Source organism: Salmo salar, chromosome 06 (genome assembly GCF_965601325.2).
Source record: "Salmo salar chromosome 06, fSalSal1, whole genome shotgun sequence".
Classification (NCBI taxonomy): Eukaryota; Metazoa; Chordata; class Actinopteri; order Salmoniformes; family Salmonidae; genus Salmo; species Salmo salar.
The window spans coordinates 68,699,751-68,726,889 of NC_138296.1; the positions used below are offsets into that span (position 1 = coordinate 68,699,751).

The 27,139-nt window shown below is 41.2% G+C and overlaps 1 protein-coding gene across 3 annotated transcripts; it reads right to left on the reverse strand.

Moving 5' to 3' along the window:
* Positions 1 to 2,498: 2,498 nt before the first annotated feature.
* On the reverse strand, positions 2,499 to 27,139 carry slc30a2 (solute carrier family 30 member 2). 3 transcript variants are annotated; one of them, XM_014205271.3, is made up of 9 exons: positions 26,963 to 27,139; positions 26,430 to 26,518; positions 7,296 to 7,507; positions 6,564 to 6,710; positions 6,220 to 6,373; positions 5,785 to 6,028; positions 5,358 to 5,463; positions 5,019 to 5,153; positions 2,499 to 4,655 (listed from the first exon to the last, which is right to left on the reverse strand). In XM_014205271.3, exons 3-9 carry the CDS (start codon positions 7,312 to 7,314, stop codon positions 4,510 to 4,512), a joined length of 951 nt encoding a protein of 316 aa, XP_014060746.1. In that variant the 5' UTR covers positions 7,315 to 7,507; positions 26,430 to 26,518; positions 26,963 to 27,139; the 3' UTR covers positions 2,499 to 4,509. The 3 variants fall into 3 exon arrangements, with proteins under 3 accessions (XP_014060746.1, XP_014060743.1, XP_014060742.1); XM_014205268.3 differs by having other exon boundaries at positions 26,430 to 26,540; positions 26,963 to 27,116; XM_014205267.3 differs by lacking the exons at positions 26,430 to 26,518; positions 26,963 to 27,139 and adding an exon at positions 18,370 to 18,878.

Below are 27,139 nucleotides of genomic sequence, written 5' to 3' on the forward strand. Positions count from 1 at the left end.
TTCAGAATCATCTGCATTCACCACATTTTGTATGGTTATTCTTAGATACACTCACCGGTCAGTTTATTAGGTGCACCAATCTAGTACAGGTCAGTTTATTAGGTGCACCAATCTAGTACAGGTCAGTTTATTAGGTGCACCAATCTAGTACAGGTCAGTTTATTAGGTGCACCAATCTAGTACAGGTCAGTTTACTAGGTGCATCCATCTAGTACCGGCTCGAACTCCCCTTTGCCGCCAAAACAGCCTGAATTCTCCGGGGCGTGGATTCTACAAGGGGAGAGAAAAGTTTGTTGCTCAATTGGTATCAAGGGACCTAACGTGTGCCAGAAAAAACATTCCCCACAACATTATACCGCCGCCACCAGCCTGTACCAGGCAGGATGGTTCCATGGACTCATGCTGCTTACGCCAAATCCTGGGATTTGTCGGACCAGACAATGTTTTTCCAGTCCTCAATTGAGAGAGAGAGTTGGTGATCGCATGCCCACTGGAACTGCTTCTTCTTGTTTTTATCTGATCGGAGTGTAATTCCGTGTGGTCATCTGCTGCAATAGCCCATGACAAGGATCAACGAGTTGTGCGCTCTGAAATGCCATTCTGCACACCACTGTTGTACTGCGTCGTTATTTGTCTGTTTGTGGCCCGCCTGTTAGCTTGCATGATTCTTGCCATTCTCTGTTTTCGCCCACAGGACTGCCACTGATTGGATGCGTTTTGTTCGTCGCACCATTCTCAGTAAACCCTAGACACTGTTGTGTGTGTGAAGCCCAGGAAGGCGGACGTTTGTAAGATACTGGATCTGGCGCGCCTGGCACCAACGATCATACCACGCTCAAAGTCGCTTAGGTCCCTCATTTTGCCCATTTTAACGTTCAAGCGAACTGTAACTGGATGCCTGTCTGCCTGCTTTATATACAGCACATTCGGAAGGTATTCAGACCCCTTGACTTTTTCCACATTTTGTAATGTTACAGCCTTATTCTAAAATGGATTGAATACATTTCTTCCTCAACCTACACACAATAATCCTGAATGACAAAGCAAAAACTACTTTAGAAATTTTTGCAAATGTATTAAAAATAAAAAACATAACTTATTAATATAAGTATTCAGACCCTTTTGCTCTGAGACTCGAAATTGAGCTCCAGTGCATCCTGTTTCCATTGATCATCCTTGAGATGTTTCTACAACTTGATTGGCCATGAAAAGGCACACACCTGTCTATTTAAGGTCTCACATTTGACAGTATGTCAGAGCAAAAACCAAGACATTGAGGTCGAAGGAATTGTCCGTAGAGCTCCGAGACAGGGTTGTGTCGAAGCACAGAGCTGGGGAAGGGTACCAAAACATTTCTGCAGCATTAAAGGTCCCCAAGAACACAGTGGCCTCCTCCATTCTTAAATGGAAGCATTTTGGAACCACCAAGACTCTTCCTAGTGCTGGCCACCCGGCCAAACTGAGCAATCGGGGAGAAGGGCCTTGGTCAGGGAGGTGACCAAGAACCCGATGGTCACTCCAGAGTTCTTCTGTGGAAATGGGAGAACCTTCCAGAAGGACAACCATCTCTGCAGCACTCCACCAATCAGGCCTTTTTTGGTAGAGTGGTTAGACGGAAGCCACTCCTCAGTAAAAGGCACATGACAGCCCGCTTGGAGTTTGCCAAAAGGCAGCTAAAGGACTCTCAGACCTTGAGAAACAAGATTCTCTGGTCTGATGAAACCAAGATTGAACTCTTTGGCCTGAATGCCAAGCGTCACGTCTGAAGGAAACCTGGCACCATCCAAGTCTCTGAATTTCCTTGAGTGACCCAGCCAGAGCCCGGACTTGAACCCGATCAACCATCTCTGGAGAGACCTGAAAATAGCTTTGCAGTGACGCTCCTCATCCAACCTGACAGAGTTTGAGAGGATCTGCAGAGAAGAATGGGAGAAACTCCCCAAATACAGGATTGCCAAGCTTGTAGCGTCATAGCCAAGACTCGAGGCTGTAATCGCTGCCAAAGGGGCTTCATCAAAGTACCGAGTAAAGGGTCTGAATACTTATGTAAATGTGATCCGTTTTGTATTTTTTATACATTTGTGTGTTGATGAGGGGGAAAAAACAATTGAATCCATTTTAGAATAAGGCTGTAACGTAACAAAATGTGAAGGTGTCTGAATACTTTGCACTAACATTACTTGGCTTTATCCGTTTTTTTTGTGGTTGCTGATCATTTTTGCAGTGAAAAGGATGTGCCCTAACATGACAAAGCTTTGTGATAACTGTTGTGCCATATTTCCTGCTGCTGCCTTGTACAGTAGATGCTGCTTTGTACACTACTGCGGATGTAATTAGTTGTCTCTGATTGGGACTGGAGATTAACAGCCAATGAGATTGTCTCTGCATTATCTGGAATCACTGAGAATTGAGGATTATTGGTAAAACGAGATTTGAACGCAAAGCCTAGAAATATTGCACAAGTTTAGACCTCTGAAAATAATTAAACAATCCACCAGTTATCTGCATACTTTTATTTCAGTTTTACAAAAAACGTACCATACATAGAAATTAAATATCAAACAAACATTTACACAGTTTAGACTTTATTTTATACAATAAATCAAATGTATTTACACGTTTACACAAAATCATCTACAGGAAATACTGATATTTGGCATATTTACAATTTTCATACAGTACAAGACAGCACTCTGAAACATTACACTTAGCTGGTGAACAATAATTTGAGTAGACTCTTGCCTGTAATACATTGGTTGTAACATTCATGTTATATTAAGTCCTTACAGTGGGATCTTTGTTAAATTTCTGTATGGTTTACAAATGACAATATATTTACATTTAATATATACTTTCCAGAGTTATCAAAAGTGATCAAAATATAGATTTTTTTATTAGTATTTTGGTAACATTAAGAAGTAGAATCCGTCTCAAATATTTGTATTGGCAGCATATGAAGATATCCTTATTATATCATCTGAACGATAAACAACACTCATGCAAGTGTTCGATAAAGAACGTGTCAATTTCTGCTCATTTTCTGTGCGGGTTACAACATTGAGACTTCACTGCAGGCATCAAAGTACGACAAGCATGGCGAGTGCCTTTTATATTTCATTGTGTCAGCGTCTCACACGTTGGACTTTTTATGTACAATACACTTATCACTGTACATTTTCTGAGATATACCACTACACTTATTTGTTGGTGCATTTCTTTTGATGAAGCTGACAGGTGTGTGAGCATGCGTGTGGTGTTAGGGGACAGTTATGGAGTAGAAAGCTGACCGACGGAGGCTCCCTAGAATTCAGGAAGGTTGTTTGGAGGCAGTGTGGAGGCACTGGATGGAACTAACAAACAACTGGTACGACAAACAGAAAGCCTGTGCAAAGCTCCACGGCATGTAGGCCTATGACAGCGTGGGAGTGGGTGAGGAGGGTGTATGGGTGTGCTTTTGGAGAGTGTGGATAGGTGAGAGTATAGAGATGGGGTTCATTTATCTGACCTCTCTTCTGTCATCCCAAAACAGTGCTAGAAAACGTCCGGCCTGGGGCTATGACTCGAAGCATAATTTAACACGTTCCACTGTAGTCTATCTTCAGTGAGTTTCAAATTAGGGGTAGAGCACTGTCTGAGTATTAGCCAGTCTATTTGCCAGCTCCGCTTAGGGCATAACCTGGGGCATAGATTAATACAGCTCACAATGCTCAAATTAATCGACCAACTCCTTTTGTAAATTGGCCTGTCTTGAGGCTTCCTCTTCTGAGTGAGATGAGTGTGCTTGTAGGATGCTTTCTCACACTGACATAATCCATTATTTGTACCCGAACTCTTTTCAGTTGTGAACAATACAATGCTTCCATTTGGCAGACACCCTCGCTGAAGCACATATAAAAGGCTGGGTAAGACAGAATTGGCTTTAAGGTTCTCACGTCAATATCAATGTATTACACCAAAGAACACCGAGACAAGCTATTACACGCTGCTGCTGCCCTAATGCAGTGCCAGTGAGGGAGTGCTGAAGCCAAACAAAGCCAAACGGCTGTCTAACATTGCAGTACATCAGCACAAACTGGTGAAGTGGTTGCATACAGTACTAAAAACATGTACTGATACATTTACCATTATATTTCCATGTCTGTCTCCCTGAAATGCAGTTTGTGATAGTTTTCTTATGAAAATTGGCAGCTCTCTTAGGGCATGGAATCTATTTCTGAAGTATCAATATCTCCTGAATGAATAGTATTTATATGGGAATCTTTGGCATGATATGGTGAATACACACAGTACAGTCAGTAGTACATTTGTTTGAGTCATGTAAAGCTGATGATGGATCAAAAATGTTTCATGGTGATGGTTTTCCACAGTGTTTCCATTCCTAGCTTACATCCTCAATGATGCTTGTGTATGTGTACTGTATGTTCTTTATATTGACTGGCAACGCTTTAGAGAAGCCAAACCCAGCCCACTCCCTTTCAAACTCTCCTGTCCCCATGGTGACTGTGTGTCTTAGCCCATAGGGTCCTGGCAGCGTGTGCAGTAGGCCATGTCGTCAGAGTAGAACTCCACCTGGATGGTGGTGCTATAGAAACCAAACTTGGTTTGGAGGATCTCTGTAGCCTCCTTAAGGACACTCTGGGGATCAGCATTCTTCTCTGGAAAACAACAATAACCATAACAGATGTCAACAATGATCTATTTTATTTAACTAGGTAAGTCAGTTAAGAACAAATTCTTATTTACAATGACAGCCTAGGAACAGTGGGTTAAATGCCTTGTTCAGGGGCAGAACAACAGATTTTTACCTTGTCAGCTCAGAGATTCGATCCAGCAACCTTTCAGTTACTGGGCCAACGCTCTAACCACTAGGCTACCTGCCGCCCCATACCGTAATGTCTAACTGTGAAGTTATGCATGATCTTTTTTTCTGTTGGCCACAATTGGCGATGTGTGTGAATGAACATTGCATGTGCACAATCTAAATGGATGTGCCAGACTGAGTAAAGGTGGTTTCTGACCGATGGCTACGTGGACAGAGACCAGAGTCTGTCCTGCGGTCAGGGCCCACACGCGCAGGTTGTGCAGAGACTTCACCATCTTCAGAGACAGCAACACCTCCTTCACGGAGTCAAACTCTATTCCCCTAGGAGCCCCTGTAAACAATTTGAGGACAGATGAAGATTGCATCAATAGTTATTTCACTTCATGGAACTCATGGCCATGTTCTACTGATGTATTTCTCCTTAAATCAATTATTTTACAAACTGAGGAAAATGTCTGGATAAACATTTTGTTTGAATTCACCTTGACTCAGTTCAGAGCAAGAGAAACAGAAAAGGCTGTTGAGTTGAGTTTACCTTCCATGAGTATCCTGAAGACATCCCTGAGGATGGTGATCGTGGTCCCCAGGACAAACACGGAGAAGAGGAAGGTGCAAATGGGATCTGCTACTTTGTATTCAGGCTGCAACAGAAGGTCCACAGGAGAGAGTATGAGGCGAGCAGAGGCGAGCGGTATCAGGTGGTGATGGGGTGCTGCTCTACTGATGTCATAACACATTAGGCCAGTCAGATCACAGGGAGGGTTTTTAACAGAAGAGCAATATATACCCAGCCTATTCTGTCTAACCCAGCAGGGTGATGAGACGCGTTAAACCCCTTCCTATTGAGAGTGTAAATGTATAAGGGATACACTTGTTGCACTGTAAATAAATACAGTATAACAATATGCCATAATGTAATTTGTACTGTAAGATGTATGTAAACACTAGTATTTGTTACTGACCCTGAAGAAGATGACGATGGCAGCCACTAGGACCCCAACACTCTGTAGGAGGTCTCCCAACACGTGAATGAAGGCTGCTCTCACACTGGTGTTGCCATGGCCATGACCCAGCAGGGCGTGGGAGTGGCCGTGACCCACATGGGAGTGGCTGTGACCCACAGGGCTCTGCCCGTTCTCATCTATCTGCTGGTAGCCTGAGCCTTGGGCGTGGAAGGTGGTAGAGTGGTGGAGGATGTACGCCATGCTACAGGACAGAGGGAATAGAGAATGCTACATGTCAATAGTCTAAAGTTCCTCCTCTTAGTTTTTCATAAATTCATACGCTCTGGGGGGAAAGGACAGCATAGTTGAATGTAATATATGTCTGACTCCAGCTGTTATTTGCATCACTTTGTGTAGTTTTTCCAGATCAAGCCGTGATAATGAACCACTCACATGATGTTTACTATGACGGCACAGCCGGAGGTGATGAGCATCGCTTGACTGTTGATCTCATAGTCGTTCCTGACTATCCTCTCGATGGCCAGGTACACCAGCACCCCAGTCACTATCCAGATGGACATCACTGACACCAGGGCTCCTAGGATCTCTGTGGGGGTTGGAGACAGTGACCATCAGTATCACACAGCCAGTGACCCCTGGAAAGGTCATTTTAGAGCATTGTGACCGTGGCTGTTATCATTCAGCTATTACAACATTCGCCGTGTAATCTGGAGGTTAAATGGTAAAAGAGAAAGTACATTCACAGATGTTTTAAGGTGATATGTCATGGGCCTAACCTGAGCGGTGCCATCCAAAGGTCATGGTTTTGGTGGGCGGTCTGGAGGAGATCCACAGGGAGAAGAGACTGACCATCATGGTGCCAAAGTCAGTCAGGAGGTGAGCTGCATCTGTCATGATAGCCAAACTGTGGGCCAGGTAGCCACCTATAGACACATTGACACAATGGAGACGTCTCATAGAGGCAGGCGTACATCAGATTCATGTTTTAGATGCTATTGATGATGAATAGGTCTCATGAATGGAAAAATACAGACTGTGTGTTTGAACAACTAAACTATTATATTTTGATTCCAATGACAGCTAAATCGAATTTCACTTAAAGGGCGGCTGAACATCCTGATTTGGCCTCATTTTAGATTTATTTCATTAAGAAATGCTAGCGACCACGTCTGAATTCAAACATGAGTTGGTTTCAAGGTGTGGCTTGATGTTGGTGTCTCTTTTGTGTGTTTGTAAATTAACTGGCTGGTGTGTGACTGTGGCAAAATTGGTTTGGCTTTGGATTTCCTATCTCCAGGGTTAGTTAGGGGCTGTCAATAAATTACACAATGTAAATGAGACAATATTTTCATGTTGCACACCTTTAAGTTCTCATTAAATGCTTTCAATATTTGTATATTCATTTTTACAATTTATAGTTGGTGGCCACGTCACATGGTCAGGAAAAGCTCCTGGCCCTAGGTATGAAATAGCATTTTAGACTGATTAATAATATTTTCCAGCCTTACCTATGACCTCTCCAATCATGAAGATGAGGCACACAATGGAGGCAACGTACAGCTTCTTCTTAGCTAGAAGCTTGTCATGGTTCTCCTCACTCACTGCTTTGTTACCATGGCAATGGGCACCAACAGGCTGCTTCTTCAGCTTGTTGGCACCAGTCACATCTCCGTTTTCAAATGGTAAGTTGGGATAGTCTTCTTTGGAGTCTGGAAAGGAACTGGAAAAGATCAAAGATTATGAATACATTAGAACTAGTGGATATATGGAGGTTGAAAAACCCTGACCTAGTGAGATATACATGGAGGAGGCTTAATCAAGCTAGCCGTCTTGATTAGTTCCTAGTCTCGTTCTTGCTGGCATCAAAAGTTTAAAAAAGTATTAATAGGAGACCGAATGCGATCGGACCACCATCTAATTGGCCTCCATATAACTCTTACAGAATTTCCACGTGGACATAGGAAATTTAATCAAAGCCTATTGGATGATAATTTGTTCTTAACTAAGACAAAATAATTCATAATTGACTTTTTTTGTACAACATAGGTACAGCAGATCCCATTATTGTATGGGACACTTTCAAATGTACCTTTAGAGAACATTCAATACAATACTCATCAATAAAACAAAAGTAGTTTAGGTTAAAAGAGATTAGACTAATAAAGGAAATAGAGGAAGTAACAGTGCAGGTAGATGGTAATGGAAACGGTACTATAGAGGCACAAAATAGGTTAGAGGAAAAACAAAAAAATAAATGGAGGATTTTATTCAAGAACGATCAAGTGTAATGTATTACAAAAATAAAACGAATTGAATGGAAAATTGTGAAAAATGCACAAAATGTTTCTTGAATCTTCAACATAGAAATTCTACCAAAAATAATTTACAGAAACTCATTACAAATGAGTAATCCATGATTCACCGAATGATATTTTGAAAGAGGAAGAAAAATATTTTAAGCGTGTATTTTCTTTTCAGTGTCCTCCATTTCCACAGAATGATGTTAACTGTAAGGATTTATTTCCTAATAATAATAATAATAATAATAGTAAAATTAACAAATTTACAGAAAGACCTGTGTGAAGGCCAACTTCCAGAAGGGGAACTTTTTGAGGCAATAAAATCTTTTCAGTCTGCAAAAACACCAGGGCTTGATGGTATACCAGTAGAGGTATATCAGACCTTTTTATGTATTCAAAGATCCATTATCAGCATGTTTTAACTACTATTATACAACTGGTAGACTCAGGTACTCAACAAGAAGGTCTGATTTCATTACAACTAAAACAGGACCCAGGTGGTAAGTATAAAGATCCAGTCCATTTAAAAAACTGGAGGCCTCTAACACTTCAATGTTGTGATGTGAAAATCCTGGCGAAATGCATAGCACATAGAATGAAAAAGGTTTTACCAGATATTGTTCATCCTGAGCAGACCATTTTTTTTTACATGGATGATATATTGGAGATAATATACGACAATTACTTGAAACAATTGAACATTATGAAACATTGAAGATACCAGGTCTGGTCTTCATAGCAGATTTTGAAAAGGCATTTATAAATGCCTGGATTACTTTACATTTTGGTGAATCTCTTATACAATGGGTTAAAGTTATGTACAGCAACCCCAGATGTAAAATAGTAAATAATGGTTACTTCTCAGAAACTATTGAGCTTTTAAGAGGAGTAAAACAAGGCTGTCCGTTGTCTCCATACCTATTTATTATGGCCATTGAAATGCTAGCTATTAAAATTAGATCCAACAAGAACAAAGGGGTTAGACATCCAGGGGACAAAAATAAAAAAGTGTCAATGTATGCCGATGACTCTAGTTTTTTCTTAAATCCGCAATCTGGAACCCTGCACAGTCTCATTGAATATCGTGATCACTTTTCTAGCGTCTCTGGAATAAAACCTAATTATGACAAGTGTACCATATTATGTATTGGATCGTTAAAAAAAAATAGTGTTTACAGTACCTTGTAGTTTACCAATAAAATGGGCGGATGGGGAAGTAGACATACTTGGTATTCACATCACAAAATATATAAATGAACTTACCACAATTAATTTCAATAGAAAGTTAGCAAAAATAGATATGATTCTGCAACCATGGAGAGGTAAATACTTGTCTATTTATGGAAAAATCACATTGGTTAACTCTTTGGTCCTATCACAGTCTACTTACTTACTAATGTCACTGCCTACTCCAGATGACTCGTTTTTAAATTATATGAGCAAAAAATATTTCATTTTATTTGGAATGCTAAGCCAGATGAAATTAAACGTGCCTATTTATATAATGAATATGAGTTTCAGGAGATAAAATTATTAAATATTCAAGTTTTAAACCTCTCACTAAAAGCTTCACTCATACATAAGTTATACTTAAACCCAAACTGGTTCTCCTGTAAGTAGCCTAGTGGTAGCCTCAGTGGATAATATACAATTAGAAATGTTAAAGATGTTAAAAGATTGTCGTCAAACATCACAGCACAATTGAAAAACATATGTCACATGGAAACATGTGGTGATAGGTGATAGGTGGGATTGGTGATAGGTGGAATTGGCTGAGAGTGGCTGAGGGTTGGGATTAAAGAGTTTATGCTTGGTAATGTATTATTGTTATGCGACTGCTTTATATAAAAGTACCATGTATGTAAAATGTAAAAGCAAAAAAGCTGTAAAAAAAACTGATATTTGTTCTCCGAAGCGGGGGGTGATAGAGGGTTAATAAAAAAATATATATTGAAAAAAGGAAATAAAAACTTAATTTACAGTGCAATTGGAAAGTCAAGACTTTCCGTTACAGCCTTATTCTAAAATGGATTAAATCGTTTTTTCCCCTCATCAATCTACACACAATGCCCCATAATGACAAAGAAAAAACATGTTATGAAATTTTAGCAAATGCATTGAAAATAAAAAAAAGAAATAATCACATTTCCATAACTATTCAGACCCTTTATTCAGTACTTTGTTAAAGCACCTTTGGCAGCGATTACAGTCTCGAGTCTTGGGTATGACGCTACAAGCTTGGCAATCCTGTATTTGGGGAGTTTCTCCCATTCTTCTCTGCAGATCCTCTCAAGCTCAGTCAGGTTGGATAGGGAGAGTCGCTGCACAGCTATTTCCAGGTCTCTCCAGAGATGTTTGTTCGGGTTCAAGTCCGGGCTCTGGCTGGGCCACTCAAGGACATTCAAAGACTTGTCCGGAAGCCACTCCTGCGTTGTCTTGGCTGTGTGCTTAGGGTCTTTGTCCTGTTGGAAGGTGAACCTTCGCCCCAGTCTGAGGTCCTGAGTGCTCTGGAGCAGGTTTTCATCAAGGTTCTTTCTGTACTTTGCTCTGTTCATCTTTCCCTCGATCCTGACTAGTCTCCCAGTCCCTGCATCTGAAAAACATCCCTACAGCATGATGCTGCCACCACCATGCTTCACCATACAGATGGTGCCAGGTTTCCTCCAGGTGTGACGCTTGGCATTCAGGCCAAAGAGTTCAATCTTGGTTTCATCAGATCAGAGAATCTTGTTTCTCATGGTCTGAGAGTCCTTTAGGTGCCTTTTGGCAATCTCCAAGCTGGCTGTCATGAGCCTTTTACTGAGGAGTGTCTTCCGTCTGGCCACTCTACCATAAAGGCCTGATTGGTGGAGTGCTGCAGAGATGGTTGTCCTTCTGGAATGTTCTCCCATCTCCACAGAGGAACTCTGGAGCTCTGTCAGAGTGACCATCAGGATCTCTGACAGAGCATTTATATAGCATACTTACAGTAAGTCTACCACCCTGTCATAGAATCCTATTTTCATAAAAGATGATACTGCATAACAACATGAAGTAGACTATACGCTATAGAATGGACTTGCAGTGGAACTGGCTTTTTTAATATATATGTATTAGGATTGTGGGTCTAATCCTGAACGGTGATTGGTTAAAAATCTTCCAGCCGGTGTCTACTTCACAAGTTACCACCGGCTAAATCGATAATGTTAAAATGTCTATTTACTCTCCTCCATCTGACTGCACAATCCACTGTCTCATCAGCCCAGCCAGCCCAGCCAGGCAATTTATACACTTCATCTCCACTATAAAAAGCATCTAGACATTATCTTACATTTCTTTTAGACTAACATTTCATTTTCAACAATGGAGTTTTGTATAAACCTTACTGTCTGCCTCCAACATTTGCAACATTGTTTCAATATTCAAATTCAATCTCCAGCTGTCCCATAATAATGAACGTGTCGGGAGTTGGGATAAGACAGACAAGCAAGCAGCATTTCTCAGCCAGTTGAAATCATGAATCAGTTGGCATCATTTTTATGGATATATACAAAGAAATGCCAATTGAAAAAAGGTCAAACGCAACGAAGTGCAGCTAGTTTGCAGTCTTTCCAGCTTCAGTTTGTGACTGTGTTAGCTGTGTTGTTGGCTAGCTCCTCTGAACAGCAGTGTCCTGATGAGTGAGCACTTTTTCTATGCCAGGTGAAATCGAACCTCATTAGCTTATTGTTATGGATGTATCCAAATACATCCATAACAACTCCCTGTGGCTCAGTTGGTAGAGCATGGTGTTTGCAATGGTGTTTGCAATGCCAGGGTTGTGGGTTCGATTCCCACGGGGGGCCAGTACGAAAAAAATATATATATAAAAAATAATAATGTATGAAATGAATTGAAATGTATGCCTTCACTACTGTAAGTCGCTCTGGATAAGAGTGTCTGCTAAATGACTCAAATGTAAATGTAATAAATGTCACTAGAAAACTGCTTAAACAAATGCAGCTACTTTGCTATTATTTTGGCTGCACTTTCTGACATGACTGTAAGTAAGCCGTAGTTGACTAGCTAGAAAAAAAGGGATAAGAACCTTGCCAGCCAGTATGGCAATGGAACATTTAGAACGAACGATAGATACAGAACAAAAAGACTGAACTAATGGGTCCTGTCTCTGTCAGAACAGATAGAACGAACGACCAGCCAGCTTGGGTAGCAACCCTAGATTTGTGTCGGGATTGTATCTTGTGGAAGGATGAAATAGTATGAATAAATTCATCAAAATAACGTTTTTTATGAAGTAGGTTTGATATTCCCCAAATGTGTTTGTATCACCTGAGAATTACACAAATTGCACACTCCCACGTCACAGGACGAGATCAGATTAAAATTAAACCAGTATAACAAATGCTGGGTAGGCCGTCCCCCGTCCCCCCTCTCTCTCCATGTGCAATGAGGATAAGCAGGATGATGAGACTAATGAGGTGGAAAAAACGCAATTTGGGCTTCTAGGAGATAACCCAGCTTTGGGCCGCGACTCTATCAGTCCAGAGCCCAGGGACACGAAGGCTGAAAGGAGTCGGCCAAGTGGAAAACTGCTTCTGTTTAATCACACCATTTGGAGAGGAGAGCAAATACACCCCCTCCCATCCTAACCCAACACAGAGGCTATTCAAAATGTCCGTCTGTCTCACACACACACACACACACACACACACACACACACACACCTAGAGAACATACACAAACATAACATAAGCCCTCGCTGTGAACACACACACACACACTTTACATCAACACATAGCCTAACACTGCAGAGCAAACATGATTGGTTAACCTCAGGATCGACTCCATTCAATTGAACAAATGGAGGGCTTGTCTTGAATGAATATGTTTTGGGGATTTCTATACAGCAGTTCTCAAAGAAGGGATCTATGTCAGGTAAAACCTTTCCAATTTCAATCAGTTGGTGTGTCCATGCCCATGTCATAAATAAAACGCTTTATGTAATCTAGCTTGTTGCCATCTTCAAATCAGGATGAATCCTATGAGACCTGTCCATTTTCACAGCCATGTGAACTGGTCCATTTACAGGATATCTTCTGATTCAGTGCAGTATCATGTAATTCATGGCATTACACCATACTGTAGACTACACTGACAAAACCTCTTTGTCCTACAAAGAAAATAAAGATGTAGATATGACAAATCAGCATCACTGGCTCATTACTGTCTTATACACAACCAATATTTACATCTTGTCCAATCTGGAACCATTCTAGAACAAAGATTTAGATTGAATGTTAATGTAAGTGTGTTCAATGTACTCCTCAAGGGTTATAAAGCAGTGTCTTGTACAACATTGGTATCTCTTCTTCCTCTTAAATGGTAACTTTCACACTGTATAGAGTTTTACATAAAACGTTCGACTGACTCAATTCAATAAATGTTCTTGCTACTTTAAATCATGCAATATTTTTTTTTAAATAAAGATATAAATGTGATGTATTTGGTGTAGAATAACGTGAGCAAATGTATCTCCAGGTTTCTGTGCTCAAGACAAGCAGACTAAAGGGCCCGAGGAGAGACTCAGCTGTGCATGAAATGATGTGAAATGTATGAACATTCTTCAAAAACATTACATTATTACAGAGTCGGCAATTGGCTATGAGCAAGGAAAATATATTTATATTGACTTTCATTATACTTTATTCAGCCAAATATGATTGTTAGGCAGCATAAAAAGAGCTATGTTGGATGTCCAATCAAAAACGCATCTTTTTTTATTTTTTACCAATGGGTTAATAATATGTTAATTGTGTAATCCTCTAAGAACAACCAATGGTCCAAACCTCATGTCTCTATCATAATCCGTTCAATACGAATTGGATTGAGTTTTTACCTTTGTAGGTTGGTCAAAATTAGGGCAACTAAATCCATGGAGGCCAGACAATTGTTTTTGTCATAAATCAGGAAAATAGCATCGCGTAATCTAGGCTGGATCCTGTGAGAGAATTAAAGCTCCGGACAGGTTTACAATTCGTTATCTTTCTTCTCAAATCGGGAGGCTATAAAACGTTATGGAGATAAGATATATATCGATTGTGATACATTACATGTAGTATTTTAGTATACGGTTTTCATATCAATGCGAAGTTCCTGTTCTTTTTCGAAGAAGAATTCTCACAAAAACAAGAGTCTCTCTGTGAAATGTCAACGTACTTCAAGCTTTTTATTTTAAAAGCCTAATACATTTAATTCAGCTCGTGTCATGCTATGTTTGCCTTTTTCCGAAACAACTTAGAAGACATGACAGACAAATGTAAAATCCTCAAAAGTTTTGGCGATAAAGCTGCGCCTCCCTGTCAACAGCGCTCGGTGCTAATTAGGTATCTGATATTTTAGGTTATATAACGTTAGAAAAAGACCCCACTGAACGATTCAGAACATGAATGGTCGGATTTGTCTTGGTAAATGCATTTTAAGTGAAATGCCATCACAAAGGAGGGTTTTCACTAGTCTGGGCAGAGTGGGTGGACACCCTACTAAAAGCTTTAAGCTTATGTGAGCACAATTAACAAAATACATTTACAACAGACTATAAGACATTAGTTGGCAAACGTTTAATCAGCTGGAGAAAATTAAGTTTGCTTTGTTCATTCTGGAGAGCTGTTGGTACTAGATCAATAACACTAGATGCTTTGGCACATCACATGTCAGGTTAGGGGATATAAAAATTTGATTAAATCAATAAATGTGATCTATTAAATTGTGTAATATATCACATGGTGCCGTGTTGTTCACAGTGGTGGTCACAATAGGAGTACCCCATTTCCTGCAGTGAAGTGACAAAATCGTCCTCTTCAGGCCTCATGGGTGGAACGTATATGTTTCATAATGTAGATTTGATGTATTATGATTATGAATATTGGGATGCAAACTCATATCTGACATAAATAAATATTTATATATGATTTAACCTTTATTTAACTAGGCAATTCAGTTAAGAACAAATTCTTATTTACAATGACAGTCTACCCTGGCCAAACCCTACCCCGGTCGACCCTGGGCCAATTGTGCGCCGCCCTATGGGACTCCTAATCACAGCTGGTTGTGATACAGCCTGGAATCGAACCAGGGTCTGTAGTGATGCCTCTAGCACTGAGATGCAGTGCCTTAGACCGGCTGCGCCACTTGGGAGCCAAAGGTCTGACTGTGATCAGATCTTAAAGGTGTAAATGGACAAGATCAGGATGAAGGACGCATGTTAGAGGCAGGTACAGTATACAGGGCTTAAATACATTTTTGTCATAATGTTTTGTTTTGTGTCTTGCAATAAATTTTGTTAAATTAGTAATAATCCTTTTTTCTTCTTTTGTGTTTTAGGGTGAAGTAATCCAAAAGTAACTGAAAGTAATCAGATTACATTACTGAGTTTAGTTAATCCAAAAGGCACGTTACTGATTACAATTTGACAGGTAACTAGTAACGGATTACATTTAAAAAGTAACCTACCCAGCCCTCTATATAGGCTTCATGTAACCTTAGTGCCTTCTTTTGAAAGGAATGTTCGACATAGGTCTATCATCATACGGCCATTAGCATTACTGTTAGACAGACTAGCGAGGCCCCTTTTCAAAAGAGTTTTGATCTACCATTTCTCAGACACAATGGACTGCCCGGTTCAGCCTGCCTACAAACCCGAGTCTGACGCTGGACCCTGCCAGTATAGCCTTCACTGCAACAAGGATCTGCTGTTGCATCCAACATTTTATAGGACAAAATTGTTCTCTCCTAATATCGTGTTAATTCGTCCATTTAAAAACAGATGATTGACTCCAGTTCCATCCTCTTCCAAATGGTCATCTTGGTTTCAAGAATAGACTACATGCACAGCTTGCAGCGACGATTTCCAATGCATGGGTGGCTCTGTGACTGTAGAACGACCATCCTGCTTTGCTGATCTGGCATGAAGTCATGGTGACACTGCAACAAACCCATCCCACCCCCACATAATGTCTGCACCAAATAACTAGAATGAGATGATGGGGTCTGCACACTCAAACAAACATGCCATAAAAATGCTCCATTTCATGCTGCAATACTTTCCAGGGGTTGTTGGTTCCTGAATCATCAGTCTATCTCATAGCTATTACATCAGACATGGCATGCATGGCGCTGTCAGACAACCTAACTTTATTTTTGTACTCCTGACTTGCAAATTGAATCAAAGCTCAGAAAGATTGTTTCAAAGTCCCCGTCTCATTGTTGAATGCACACTGCGCTCACTGGTAGTTTTCCTAATAGGTCCCAATTAGCCTAATCATCTGCACCGTTTTTGACACTTGTTTAGTATGAGCGAGCAGAATGGCACGTGTGCTGGCGCATACGGAGCGTCGAAATCAATAACTTTGACCATTAAAACAATTAAAATTAAATTAATGTTAATAAAATGTCGTATTTCCAAATAGTTTCGGTCTCGGATCATTACACGTATTTTGAAGTAATTGCAGACATTGAAATCGTTATTAGGCTATATCAAATCTGCGACCTAGGCCTATAAGGCTATTATTGGCTATTTTTGATTATATTTTCCAATACTGATAATAGTCGTTACAAAATATCAAATTACATCATTGGAAATGAAATGCTGTAGGCGGGAACATGGTGGGTTCAGCTACGGGGTTAATTTAGCGCAGGAATATTGCCATTCTTTACTGCAATTTAACTAAGTAGGCTACACAGCATTCACACAATGAAAATATATTAATATCGGGGGCATTTAAGATATTTATGATATGATTAAGATATCAATTTTGGCTATTGTTTAACACATCTAATTGGACATAGTCAGGTCTCGCCCAATCCAGTATAGGCCTAATGACCCTTGTGATGATCCACATGAACTTCCATAACGTAGGCCTAATGTTATTATTCATTGTATTGTAATACATTTCCAAAATCAATAAAACATCAAGGATTCTATATGTCTTGCAGTGACAGGGGTGCATTCTTTAATTTCACGTAAAATAGTGAACTTGAGTGACACAAAACACGAGCATTTGTCAAAATGTTCTTCTTCCCTATCCATGCGGAAATCGAATACACTCATTTGTGTTTTCACGTTTACAGTTAATTTGGCTTGATTATCAAACACGATACTCAAAGAAAAGACTGGTAGTTTTAGATGAAATGTGACTCATAATAGCTAATAACGTATGGTGCTTTGTTATTTTCAATATAGGCCTAAATGTTGAATATAACTAAACCTGACTTTTCCCCCCATTAAATAAATATTAAAAAGACGATTAGATAATTAGATAAGTAGTATTACAATTAATATACATTTAAACTTGACATTCTTAAATCAATTTTCTGTTCTATTTGGCAGCACATTGTAATGCCTATGCATTTTTTCATTCGAATAATATAGCCAATAAAATAGTCTATAGCTATAATATTATATCTGGACATTTCAATAGTGGCTATTCCCCAGTAAAACGTACTTTAATAAAAACATTTTTTTTTTATATTTCTTAAAAATTGGGTTATAGAATTGTTTCACTATTCAGGGGTATTTCACCATTCCCCCATCAGATCTCTTAATGAAAGATGAGTTTTTGCCAGTGCTCAATGAACTTCCCTCCGGCCATCCGTCAAATAGCCTACTGTTCAAAACGAAGCCATGCATGGAAATGCATTTGTTCATTCCCATAAAACATTCCACACACGGACAACATAAGAAAAGACTTGGCGTGAATTAAGCAACGTTAGGCTACTATAGATATACACAGTTCAATTATGCTTGTATCCTTGGAAATTGTAGGCTATGTGAATGTCTTCTATTTGCATGAGCTTTGCCCAGCATGTTACTTCATGGTAACATACATTTTCGTTGCAATACCGATTGTTTCATTCTATGTACTAATTCTATCAGGTTGATTTTGGTAGCCTACATACAGATCTACAACAATTACAAAACGCTACACTAGCAGCACAAGATAAATAGTTTACACCAACTGCCCTGCACCTTAGCCTATAAATGTTTTCAGTTTAATAAACCCTTATGTCTGCATTTTAAAAATAGAGAGAGAGGTCTACACAATGTCGTCTGTATAATTGTATTTATAAATTAAAATACTCCCTCTTTGAAGAATGCTGATAGAATGCACAACCTATCAGCATATGTCGTCTACAATAAACCTAAAACCCATAAATTCCATGATCAAACACCATATAATATCTACTGAGGATTATTTAGTTTGATGTAAAATAATCACTGCTCAAACATGGAACAAAATTGCATTACCTTTTCAGTGAATACATTTTGCCATTCTTCTCGCTAACGAGGTGAGATTTCTCTGAATTTATTTCTGAATTCACAGTGGTATCCATGGCTGTGTCTTGTCACGGTTGTATCTGGCAAATTACGCGGAATCTGAAGATGCGCCGGAGTTTCAGGGAGACCAGTCTTACTGTATCTTAGACGACACTGATAAAAATCATCCAAGCCATTCCAACTGTGCTAATAAAACCAATTCAATTATTCATGGCAATAAGTATCACCAGTTGCAAATATGGGACCCGATACGGACTAGTAGCCTGCTCTCAATTCTACTGCTGTAGTATAGGCTATGATAAACTTGGCTCTGAATGTGCAGGCTTTGCTTTGGTGCAGCTACAAGTAACAGCTGACTGGGTGCGTGCTCAGTCCCCTCCTGTACTCCCTTTACATCCACGACTGCATGGCCAGGCATGACTCCAACACCATCATTAAGTTTGCAGACGACACAACAGTGGTAGGCCTGATCACTGACAACAACGAGACAGCCTATAGGGAGGAGGTCAGAGACCTGGCCAGGTGGTGCCAGAATAACAACCTATCCCTCAACGTAACCAAGACTAAGGAGATGATTGTGGACTACAGGAAAAGGAGCGCCGAGCACGCCCCCATTCTCATCGACGGGGCTGTAGTGGAGCAGGTTGAGAGCTTCAAGTTCCTTGGTTTCCACATCAACAACAAACTAGAATGGTCCAAACACACCAAGACAGTCGTGAAGAGGGCACGACAAAGCCTTTTCCCCTCAGGAAACTAAAAAGATTTGGCATGGGTCCTGAGATGCTCAAAAGGTTCTACAGCTGCAACATCGAGAGCATCCTGACCGGTTGCATCACTGCCTGGTACGGCAATTGCTCGGCCTCCGACCGCAAAGCACTTCAGAGGGTAGTGCGTACGGCCCAGTACATCACTGGGGCAAAGCTGCCTGCCATCCAGGACCTCTACACCAGGCGGCGTCAGAGGAAGGCCCTAAAAATTGTCAAAGACCCCAGCCACCCCAGTCATAGACTGTTCTCTATACTTCCGCATGGCAAGCGGTACCGGAGTGCCAAGTCTAGGACAAAAAGGCTTCTCAACAGTTTTTACCCCCAAGTCATAAGACTATTTGCATTGTGTGCCCCCCCCAACGCCTCTTTTACGCTGCTGCTACTCTCTGTTTATCATATATGCATAGTCACTTTAACTATACATTCATGTACATACTACCTCAATTGGCCCGACCAACGAGTGCTCCCGCACATTGGCTAACCGGGCTATCTGCATTATGTCCCACCACCCGCCAACCCCTCTTTTTACGCTACTGCTACTCTCTGTTTATCATATATGCATAGTCACTTTAACCATACCTATATGTACATACCACCTCAATAAGCCTGACTAACCCATGTCTGTATATAGCCTTGCTACTGTTATTTTCACATGTCTTTTTACTGTTGATTTATTTCTTTACTTACCTACACACAAACCTTTTTTTCGCACTATTCGTTAGAGCCTGTAAGTAAGCATTTCACTTTAAGGTCTACACCTGTTGTATTCGGCGCACGTGACAAATAAACTTTGATTTGATTTGAATTGAACCCTGTGGCACCCCCATAGAGACTGCCAGAGGTCCGGACAACAGGCCCTCCGATTTGACACACGGAACTCTGTCTGAGAAGTAGTTGGTGAACCGAGTGTGGCAGTCATTTGAGAAACCAAGGCTGTTGACACTGTCAATCACCACATTCTTATCGGCAGAGTCGAAAGCCTTGGCCAGGTCGATGAAGACAGCTGCACAGTATTGTCTCTTATCGATGGCGGTTATGATATCGTTTAGGACCTTGAGTGTGGCTGAGGTGCACCCATGACCAGCTCGGAAACCAGATTGCATAGTGGAGAAGGTACGGTGGGATTTGAAATGGTCGGTGATCTGTTTGTTAACCTGGCTTTCGAAGACCTTAGAAAGGCAGGGCAGGATAGATATAGGTCTGTAGCAGTTTGGGTCTAGAGTGTCTCCCCCATTGAAGAGGGGGATGACCGCGGCAGCCTTCCAATCTTTGGAGATCTCAGACGATACGAAAGAGAGGTTGAACAGGCTAGTAATAGGGGTTTCAACAATTTCGGTGGATCATTTTAGAAAGAGAGGGTCCAGATTGATCTAGCCCGGTTGATTTGTAGAGGGACAGATTTTGCAGCTCTTTCAGAACATCAGCTATCTGGATTTCGGTAAAGGAGAAATGGGGGAGGCTTGGGCAGATTGCTGCGGGGGGGTGCAGGGCTGTTGACCGGGGTAGGGGTAGCCAGGTGGAAAGTAAGGCCAGCCGTAGAAAAATAGTTATTGAAATTCTCAATTATCGTGGATTTATCGGTGGTGACAGTGTTTCCTAAACTCAGTGCAGTGGGCAGCTGGGAGGAGGTGCTCTTATTCTCCATGGACTTTACACAGTGTCCCAGAACTTTTTGGAGTTTGTGCTACAGGATGCAAATTTCTGTTTGAAAAAGCTAGCCTTTGCTTTCCTAACTGCCTGTGTATATTGGTTCCTAACTTCCCTGAAAAGCTGCATATCGCAGGGGCTATTCAATGCTTATGCAGTCCACCACAGGATGTTTTTGTGCTGGTCAAGGGCAGTCAGGTCTGGAGTGAACCAAGGGCTACATCTGTTCCTGGTTCAAATTTTTTAGAACGGGGCATGCTTATTTAAGATGGTGAGGAAACTACTTCTAAAGAATAACCAGGCATATTCTACTGATGGAATGAGGTCAATATCCTTCCAGGATGCCAGGTCGATTAGAAAGGCATGCTCGTGTTTTAGAGAGCGTTTGACAGTGATGAGGGGTGGTCGTTTGACCGCAGACCCATTACGGACGCAGGCAATGAGGCAGTGATCGCTGAGATCCTGGTTGAAGACAGCAGAGGTGTATTTGGAGGGCAGGTTGGTCAGGATGATATCTATGAGGGTGCCTGTGTTTACAGATTTGGGGTTGTACCAGGTAGGTTCATTGATAATTTGTGTGAGTGTTAAGCATGTCCCAGTTTAGGTCACCTAACAGCACGAGCTCTGAAGATAGATGGGGGCAATCAATTCACATATGGTGTCCAGGGCACAGCTGGGGGCAGAAGGTGGTCGATAGCAAGCGGCAACGGTGAGAGACTTGTTTCTGGAAAGGTGGCTTTTTAAAAGTAGAAACTTGAATTGTTTGGGCACAGACCTGGATCGTATGACAGAACTCTGCAGAATTTTTCAGCTCCGACCCCTTTGGCAGTTCTATCTTGTCATAAAATGTTATAGTTGGGGATGGAAATGTCAGGGGTTTTGGTAGTCTTCCTAAGCCAGGATTCAGACACGGCTAGGACATCCGGGTTGGCAGAGTGTGCTAAAGCAGTGAATAAAACAAACTTAGGAAGGAGGCTTTTAATGTTAACATGCATGAAACCAAGGCTTTTACAGTTACAGAAGTCAACAAATGAGAGCGCCTGGGGAATGGGAGTGGAGCTAGGCACCGCAGGGCCTGGATTAACCTCTACATCACCAGAGGAACAGAGTAGGAGTAGGATAAGGGTATGGCTAAAGGCTATAAGAACTGATAGTCTAGTACGTTCGGAACAGAGAGTAAAAGGAGCTGGTTTCTGGGCACGGTAGAATAGATTCAAGGCATGGTAGGATGTGAATACAGTGGAGGTAAACCTATGCATTGAGTGACGATGAGAGAGATATTGTCTCTAGAAACATCATTTAAACCAGGTGAGGTCACCGCATGTGTGGGAGGTGGAACTAAAGGGTTAACTAAGGCTTATTGAGCAGGGCTAGAGGCTCTACAGTGAAATAAGGCAATAATCACTAACCAAAACAGCAGTGGACAAGGCATATTGACATTAGGGAGAGGCATGCGTAGCCGAGTGATCATAGGGGTCCAGTGAGTAGCTCGGCGGGCTGGAGACACGGCGATTCAGACAGCTAGCAGGCCGGGGCTAGCAAGCTAGCAGAAGGGCCTTAAAGGGACGTCGCAACGGAAGAAGTAAAAGCCCCCTCGTGCTTTTACGGCAGCAGACCAGTTGTGATGGATCAGCAGGGCTCTGTGTGGTAAAAGGGTCCAGGCCAATTGGCAAAATAGGTATGGCGGCCAAAGAAATTGTCCGATGGGCCTTTTCAGCTAACAGTCCGATATGCTCTAGACGGCTAGCAGGCAAGCAGATGGGCATTCAGGGGACGTCACGACGGAGGAGCCAGTTGAAAAAACCCCTCGGGCAGATTACGTCGGTAGTCCAGTCGTGATGGATCGGCGGGGCTCCGTCTCAGCAGTAAAAGGGGTCCAGCCCAATTGGCAAAATAGGTATTGCCCCGCTACAAAGTTCCTCCCTGCAGGCAGTCACCGAGTCCGAGGTGCTAAAGGAGCATCTTAAACTTGACCCCCAAAAAACATCTGGGTCAGATGGTTTAGAAAAAGGGTCGCTGCCCCTATCATCGCAAAGCCTGTTTCTCCTTTATGTGTAGTTTCCCATTGCTTGGAAGGCAGCCACAGATCGTCCTTTATTTAAAGGGGGAGATCAGGCTGATCCTAACTGTTATAGGCCTATTTCTATTTTGCCCTGTTTATCAAAAGTGTTGGAAAAACTTGTCAATAATCAACTGACTGGCTTTCTTGATGTCTATAGTATTCTCTCAGTATGCAATCTGGTTTCCACTCAAGTTATGGATGTGTCACTGCAACCTTAAAGGTCCTCAATGATGTCACCATTGCCCTTGATTCTAAGCAATATTGTGCTGCTATATTTATTGACTTGGCCAAAGCTTTTGATACGGTAGACCTTTCCATTCTTGTGGGGCAGCTAAGGAGTATTGGTGTCTCTGAGGGGTCTTTGGCCTGGTTTGCTAACTACCTCTCTCAAAGAGTGCAGTGTATAAAGTCAGAAAATCTGTTGTCTCAGCCACTGCCTGGTCACCAAGGAAGTACCCCAAAGCTCAATCTTAGGCCCCACGCCCTTCTCAATTTACATCAACAACATAGCTCAAGCAGTAGGAATCTCTCTCATCCATTTATATGCAGACGATAGTCTTATACTCAGCTGGCCCCTCCCCGGATTTTGTGTTAAATGCTCTACAACAAAGCTTTCTTAGTGTCCAACAAGCTTTCTCTACCCTTAACCTTGTTCTGAACACCTCCAAAACAACGGTCATGTGGATTGGTAAGAAGAATGCCCCTCTTCCCACAGGTGGTATTACTACCTCTGAGGGTTTAGAGCTTGAGGTAGTCACCTCATACAAGTACTTGGGAGTATGGCTAGACAGTGCTCGAGAGGGTGCTCTCGAGCGGCTAGATGTTCCTTACCATTCGGCCATCAGATTTGCCACCAATGCTCCGTATAGGACACGTCACTGCACTCTATGCTCTTCTGTAAACTGGTCATCTCTGTATACCCGTCGCAAGACCCACTTGTTGATGCTTATTTATAAAACCCTCTTAGGCCTGACTCCCCCCTATCTGAGATATCTACTGCAGCCCTCATTCTCCACATACAACACCCGTTCTGCCAGTCACATTCTGTTAAAGGTCCCCAAAGCACACACATCCCTGGGTCGCTCCTCTTTTCAGTTCGCTGCAGCTAGCGACTGGAACAAGCTGCAACAAACACTCAAACTGGAACAGTTTTATCTCAATCTCTTTATTCAAAGACTCAATCATGGACACTTACTGACAGTTGTGGCTGCTTTGTACGATGTATTGTTGTCTCTACCTTCTTGACTTTTGTGCTGTTGACTTTGCCCAATAATGTTTGTACCATGTCGTGTTGCTACCATGTTGTGTTGTCATGTTTTGCTGTTATGTTGTCGTCTTAGGTCCCTCTTTATGTAGTGTTGTGTCTCTCTTTTTGCAATGTGTGTTTTGTCCTATATTAATATTGTATTTTTTTACATTTATTTTTAAATCCCAGGGCCACATCCCCGCAGGAGGCATTTTGCCTTTTGGTAGGCCGTCATTGTAAATAAGAATTTGTTCTTAACTGACTTGCCTAGGTAAATAAAGGTTCAATAAAAATATATAAAATATCATTGGTAGGGTTGTCTCCCCCAGCTGGTCTACGGCAAGTTGAAAGGACATATAGTCAAGCCAAGAAGAATCAACTTTTCTATATACAGTTGAAGTCACAAGTTTACATACACTTAGGTTGGAGTCATTAAAACTCGTTTTTCAACCAGTCCACAAATTTCTTGTTAACAAACTATAGTTTTGGCAAGTCGGTTAGGACATCTACTTTGTGCATGAGAAGTAATTTTTCCAACAATTGTTTACAGACAGATTATTTAACTTATAATTCATTGTATCACAATTCCAGTGGGTCAGAATTTAATACACTAAGTTGACTGTGCCTTTAAACAGCTTGAAAAATTACAGAAAATGATGTCATGGCTTCAGAAGCTTCTGATAGGCTAATTGACATCATTTGAGTCAATTGGAGGTGTACCTGTGGATGTATTTCAAGGCCTACCATCAAACTCAGTGCCTCTTTGCTTGACATCATGGGAAAATCAAAAGAAATCAGTTAAGACCTCAGAAAGAATTGTAGACCTCCACAAGTCTGGTTCATCCTTGGAGCAATTTCCAAACGCCTGAAGGTACCACGTTCATCTGTACAAACAATAGCACGCAAGTATAAACACCATGGGACCACTTAGCCGTCATACCGCTCCGGAAGGAGACGCGTTCTGTCTCCTAGAGATGAACGTACTTTGGTGCGAAAAATGCAAATCAATCCCAGAACAGCAGCAAAGGACCTTGTGAAGATGCTGGAGGAAACAGGTACAAAAGTATCTATATCCACAGTAAAACGAGTCCTATATCAACATAAACTGAAAGGCCGCTCAGCAAGGAAGAAGCCACTGCTCCAAAACCGCCATAAAAAGCCGGACTACGGTTTGCAACTGCACATGGGGACAAAGATCGTACTTTTGGAGTAATGTCCTCTGGTATGATGAAACAAAAATATAACTTTTTGGCCATAATGACCATCGTTATGTTTGGAGGAAAAAGGGGGAGGCTTGCAAGCCGAAGAACACCATCCCAACCGTGAAGCACCGTGAAGCACAGGGGTGGCAGCACCATGTTATGGGGGTGCTTTGCTGCAGGAGGGACTGGTGCACTTCACAAAATAGATGGCATCATGAGAAAGGAAAATTATGTGGATATATTGAAGCAACATCTCAAGACATCAGTCAGGAAGTTAAAGCTTGGTCGCAAATGGTTCTTCCAAATGGACAATGACCCCAAGCATACTTCCAAAGTTGTGGAAAAATGGCTTAAGGACAACAAAGTCAAGGTATTGGAGTGGCCATCACAAAGCCCTGACCTCAATCCTATATAAAATGTATGGGCAGAACAGAAAAAGCGTGTGCAAGCAAGGAGGCCTACAAACCTGACTCAGTTACACCAGCTCTGTCAGGAGGAATGGGACAAAATTCACCCAACTTATTGTGGGAAGCTTGTGAAAGGCTACCCAAAACGTTTGACCCAAGTTAAACAATTTAAAGGTAATGCTACCAAATACTAATTGTGTGTATGTAAACTTCTGACCCACTGGGAATGTGACGAAAGAAATAAAAGCTGAAATAAATCACTCTACTATTATTCTGACATGTCACATTCTTAAAATAAAGTGCTGATCCTAACTGACCTAAAACAGGTTATTTTTACTAGGATTAAATGTCAGGAATTGTTGAAATGTATTTGGCTAAGGTGTATGTAAACTTCCGACTTCAATTGTATTTTTTTGTTTGTTGTCACTTATTAAGCTTCCTAAGTATTTCATTTTTTTTGTGGTCCACTTAAAGAATTGCTGTAGATCATGAGTTATTCTTTTTCCTACTGCCATTATTTCATGTTTTTCCTGGTTAATTTTAGCTGATCTGCTTTCTAGTGGTAAATAAGGTTGTAACCAAGCTGAACCAGTGAAACATGTTGAGAAATGATCAACTCATGCTGCAATTCAAAAGTGATCATATATGGTTATAAACTGTAAATTAAGCATTTGCTCGTTTGTGCTAGGCTAACCTTACCTTGATAGCAATCCAGTCTTCCTTACATTTCGGGACTCCTCTGTAAAATCTGAGTTTGGGCGTCGACGTCACCAATGCCGTTTCCTTTCCTGTTGTAGTGGATTGGGAATACTATGGGCACGTGAAGATACAGGATGTTTGAAAAGTATTTCTGCACTGTATACACGCAATTTGAGCGACAGGGTTGTAACAACCAACAGAAATATTAAGCTAGCCAAGATCAACAACACAAACTATAGAGCCCAACAGTGGAGAAGTCATAATACCCATAAAACCTAGCGGTCAAACAGGGAAACGGTCCCAATTGTTTTCCACCATAAATTTTTTCCAAAATGTATTTTAGAAAGACTTCAAATAAGGGCTGTGTTTTGTGTAGGCTTACCCTGACGTGACGTTTTGATAACCATGTAAGTAGGTCACATGACAAAGGAGCTATTGACATTCGAATGTAAAAAGTTTTTACTTTGTTTATGCTCCCTAACAAATTCAAATAGGAATGCAAAATGCTGTTTACGTTTCCACGTGTTTATTACCTTTGGAAAGCGAATTAATGTCCAAATCGTGAAAAAAAAGATCTGTGCAATGTTGTGCGCAATTCTTCCAACATCATGACACTTATTTGGCGTTTGTGGCTCAAGTGGTTTGAAAGCGCGAATATCCAACTTGAAGCTGGTTTTACCTCGGTGAAGTGAGGATGGAGCGCACTCCAC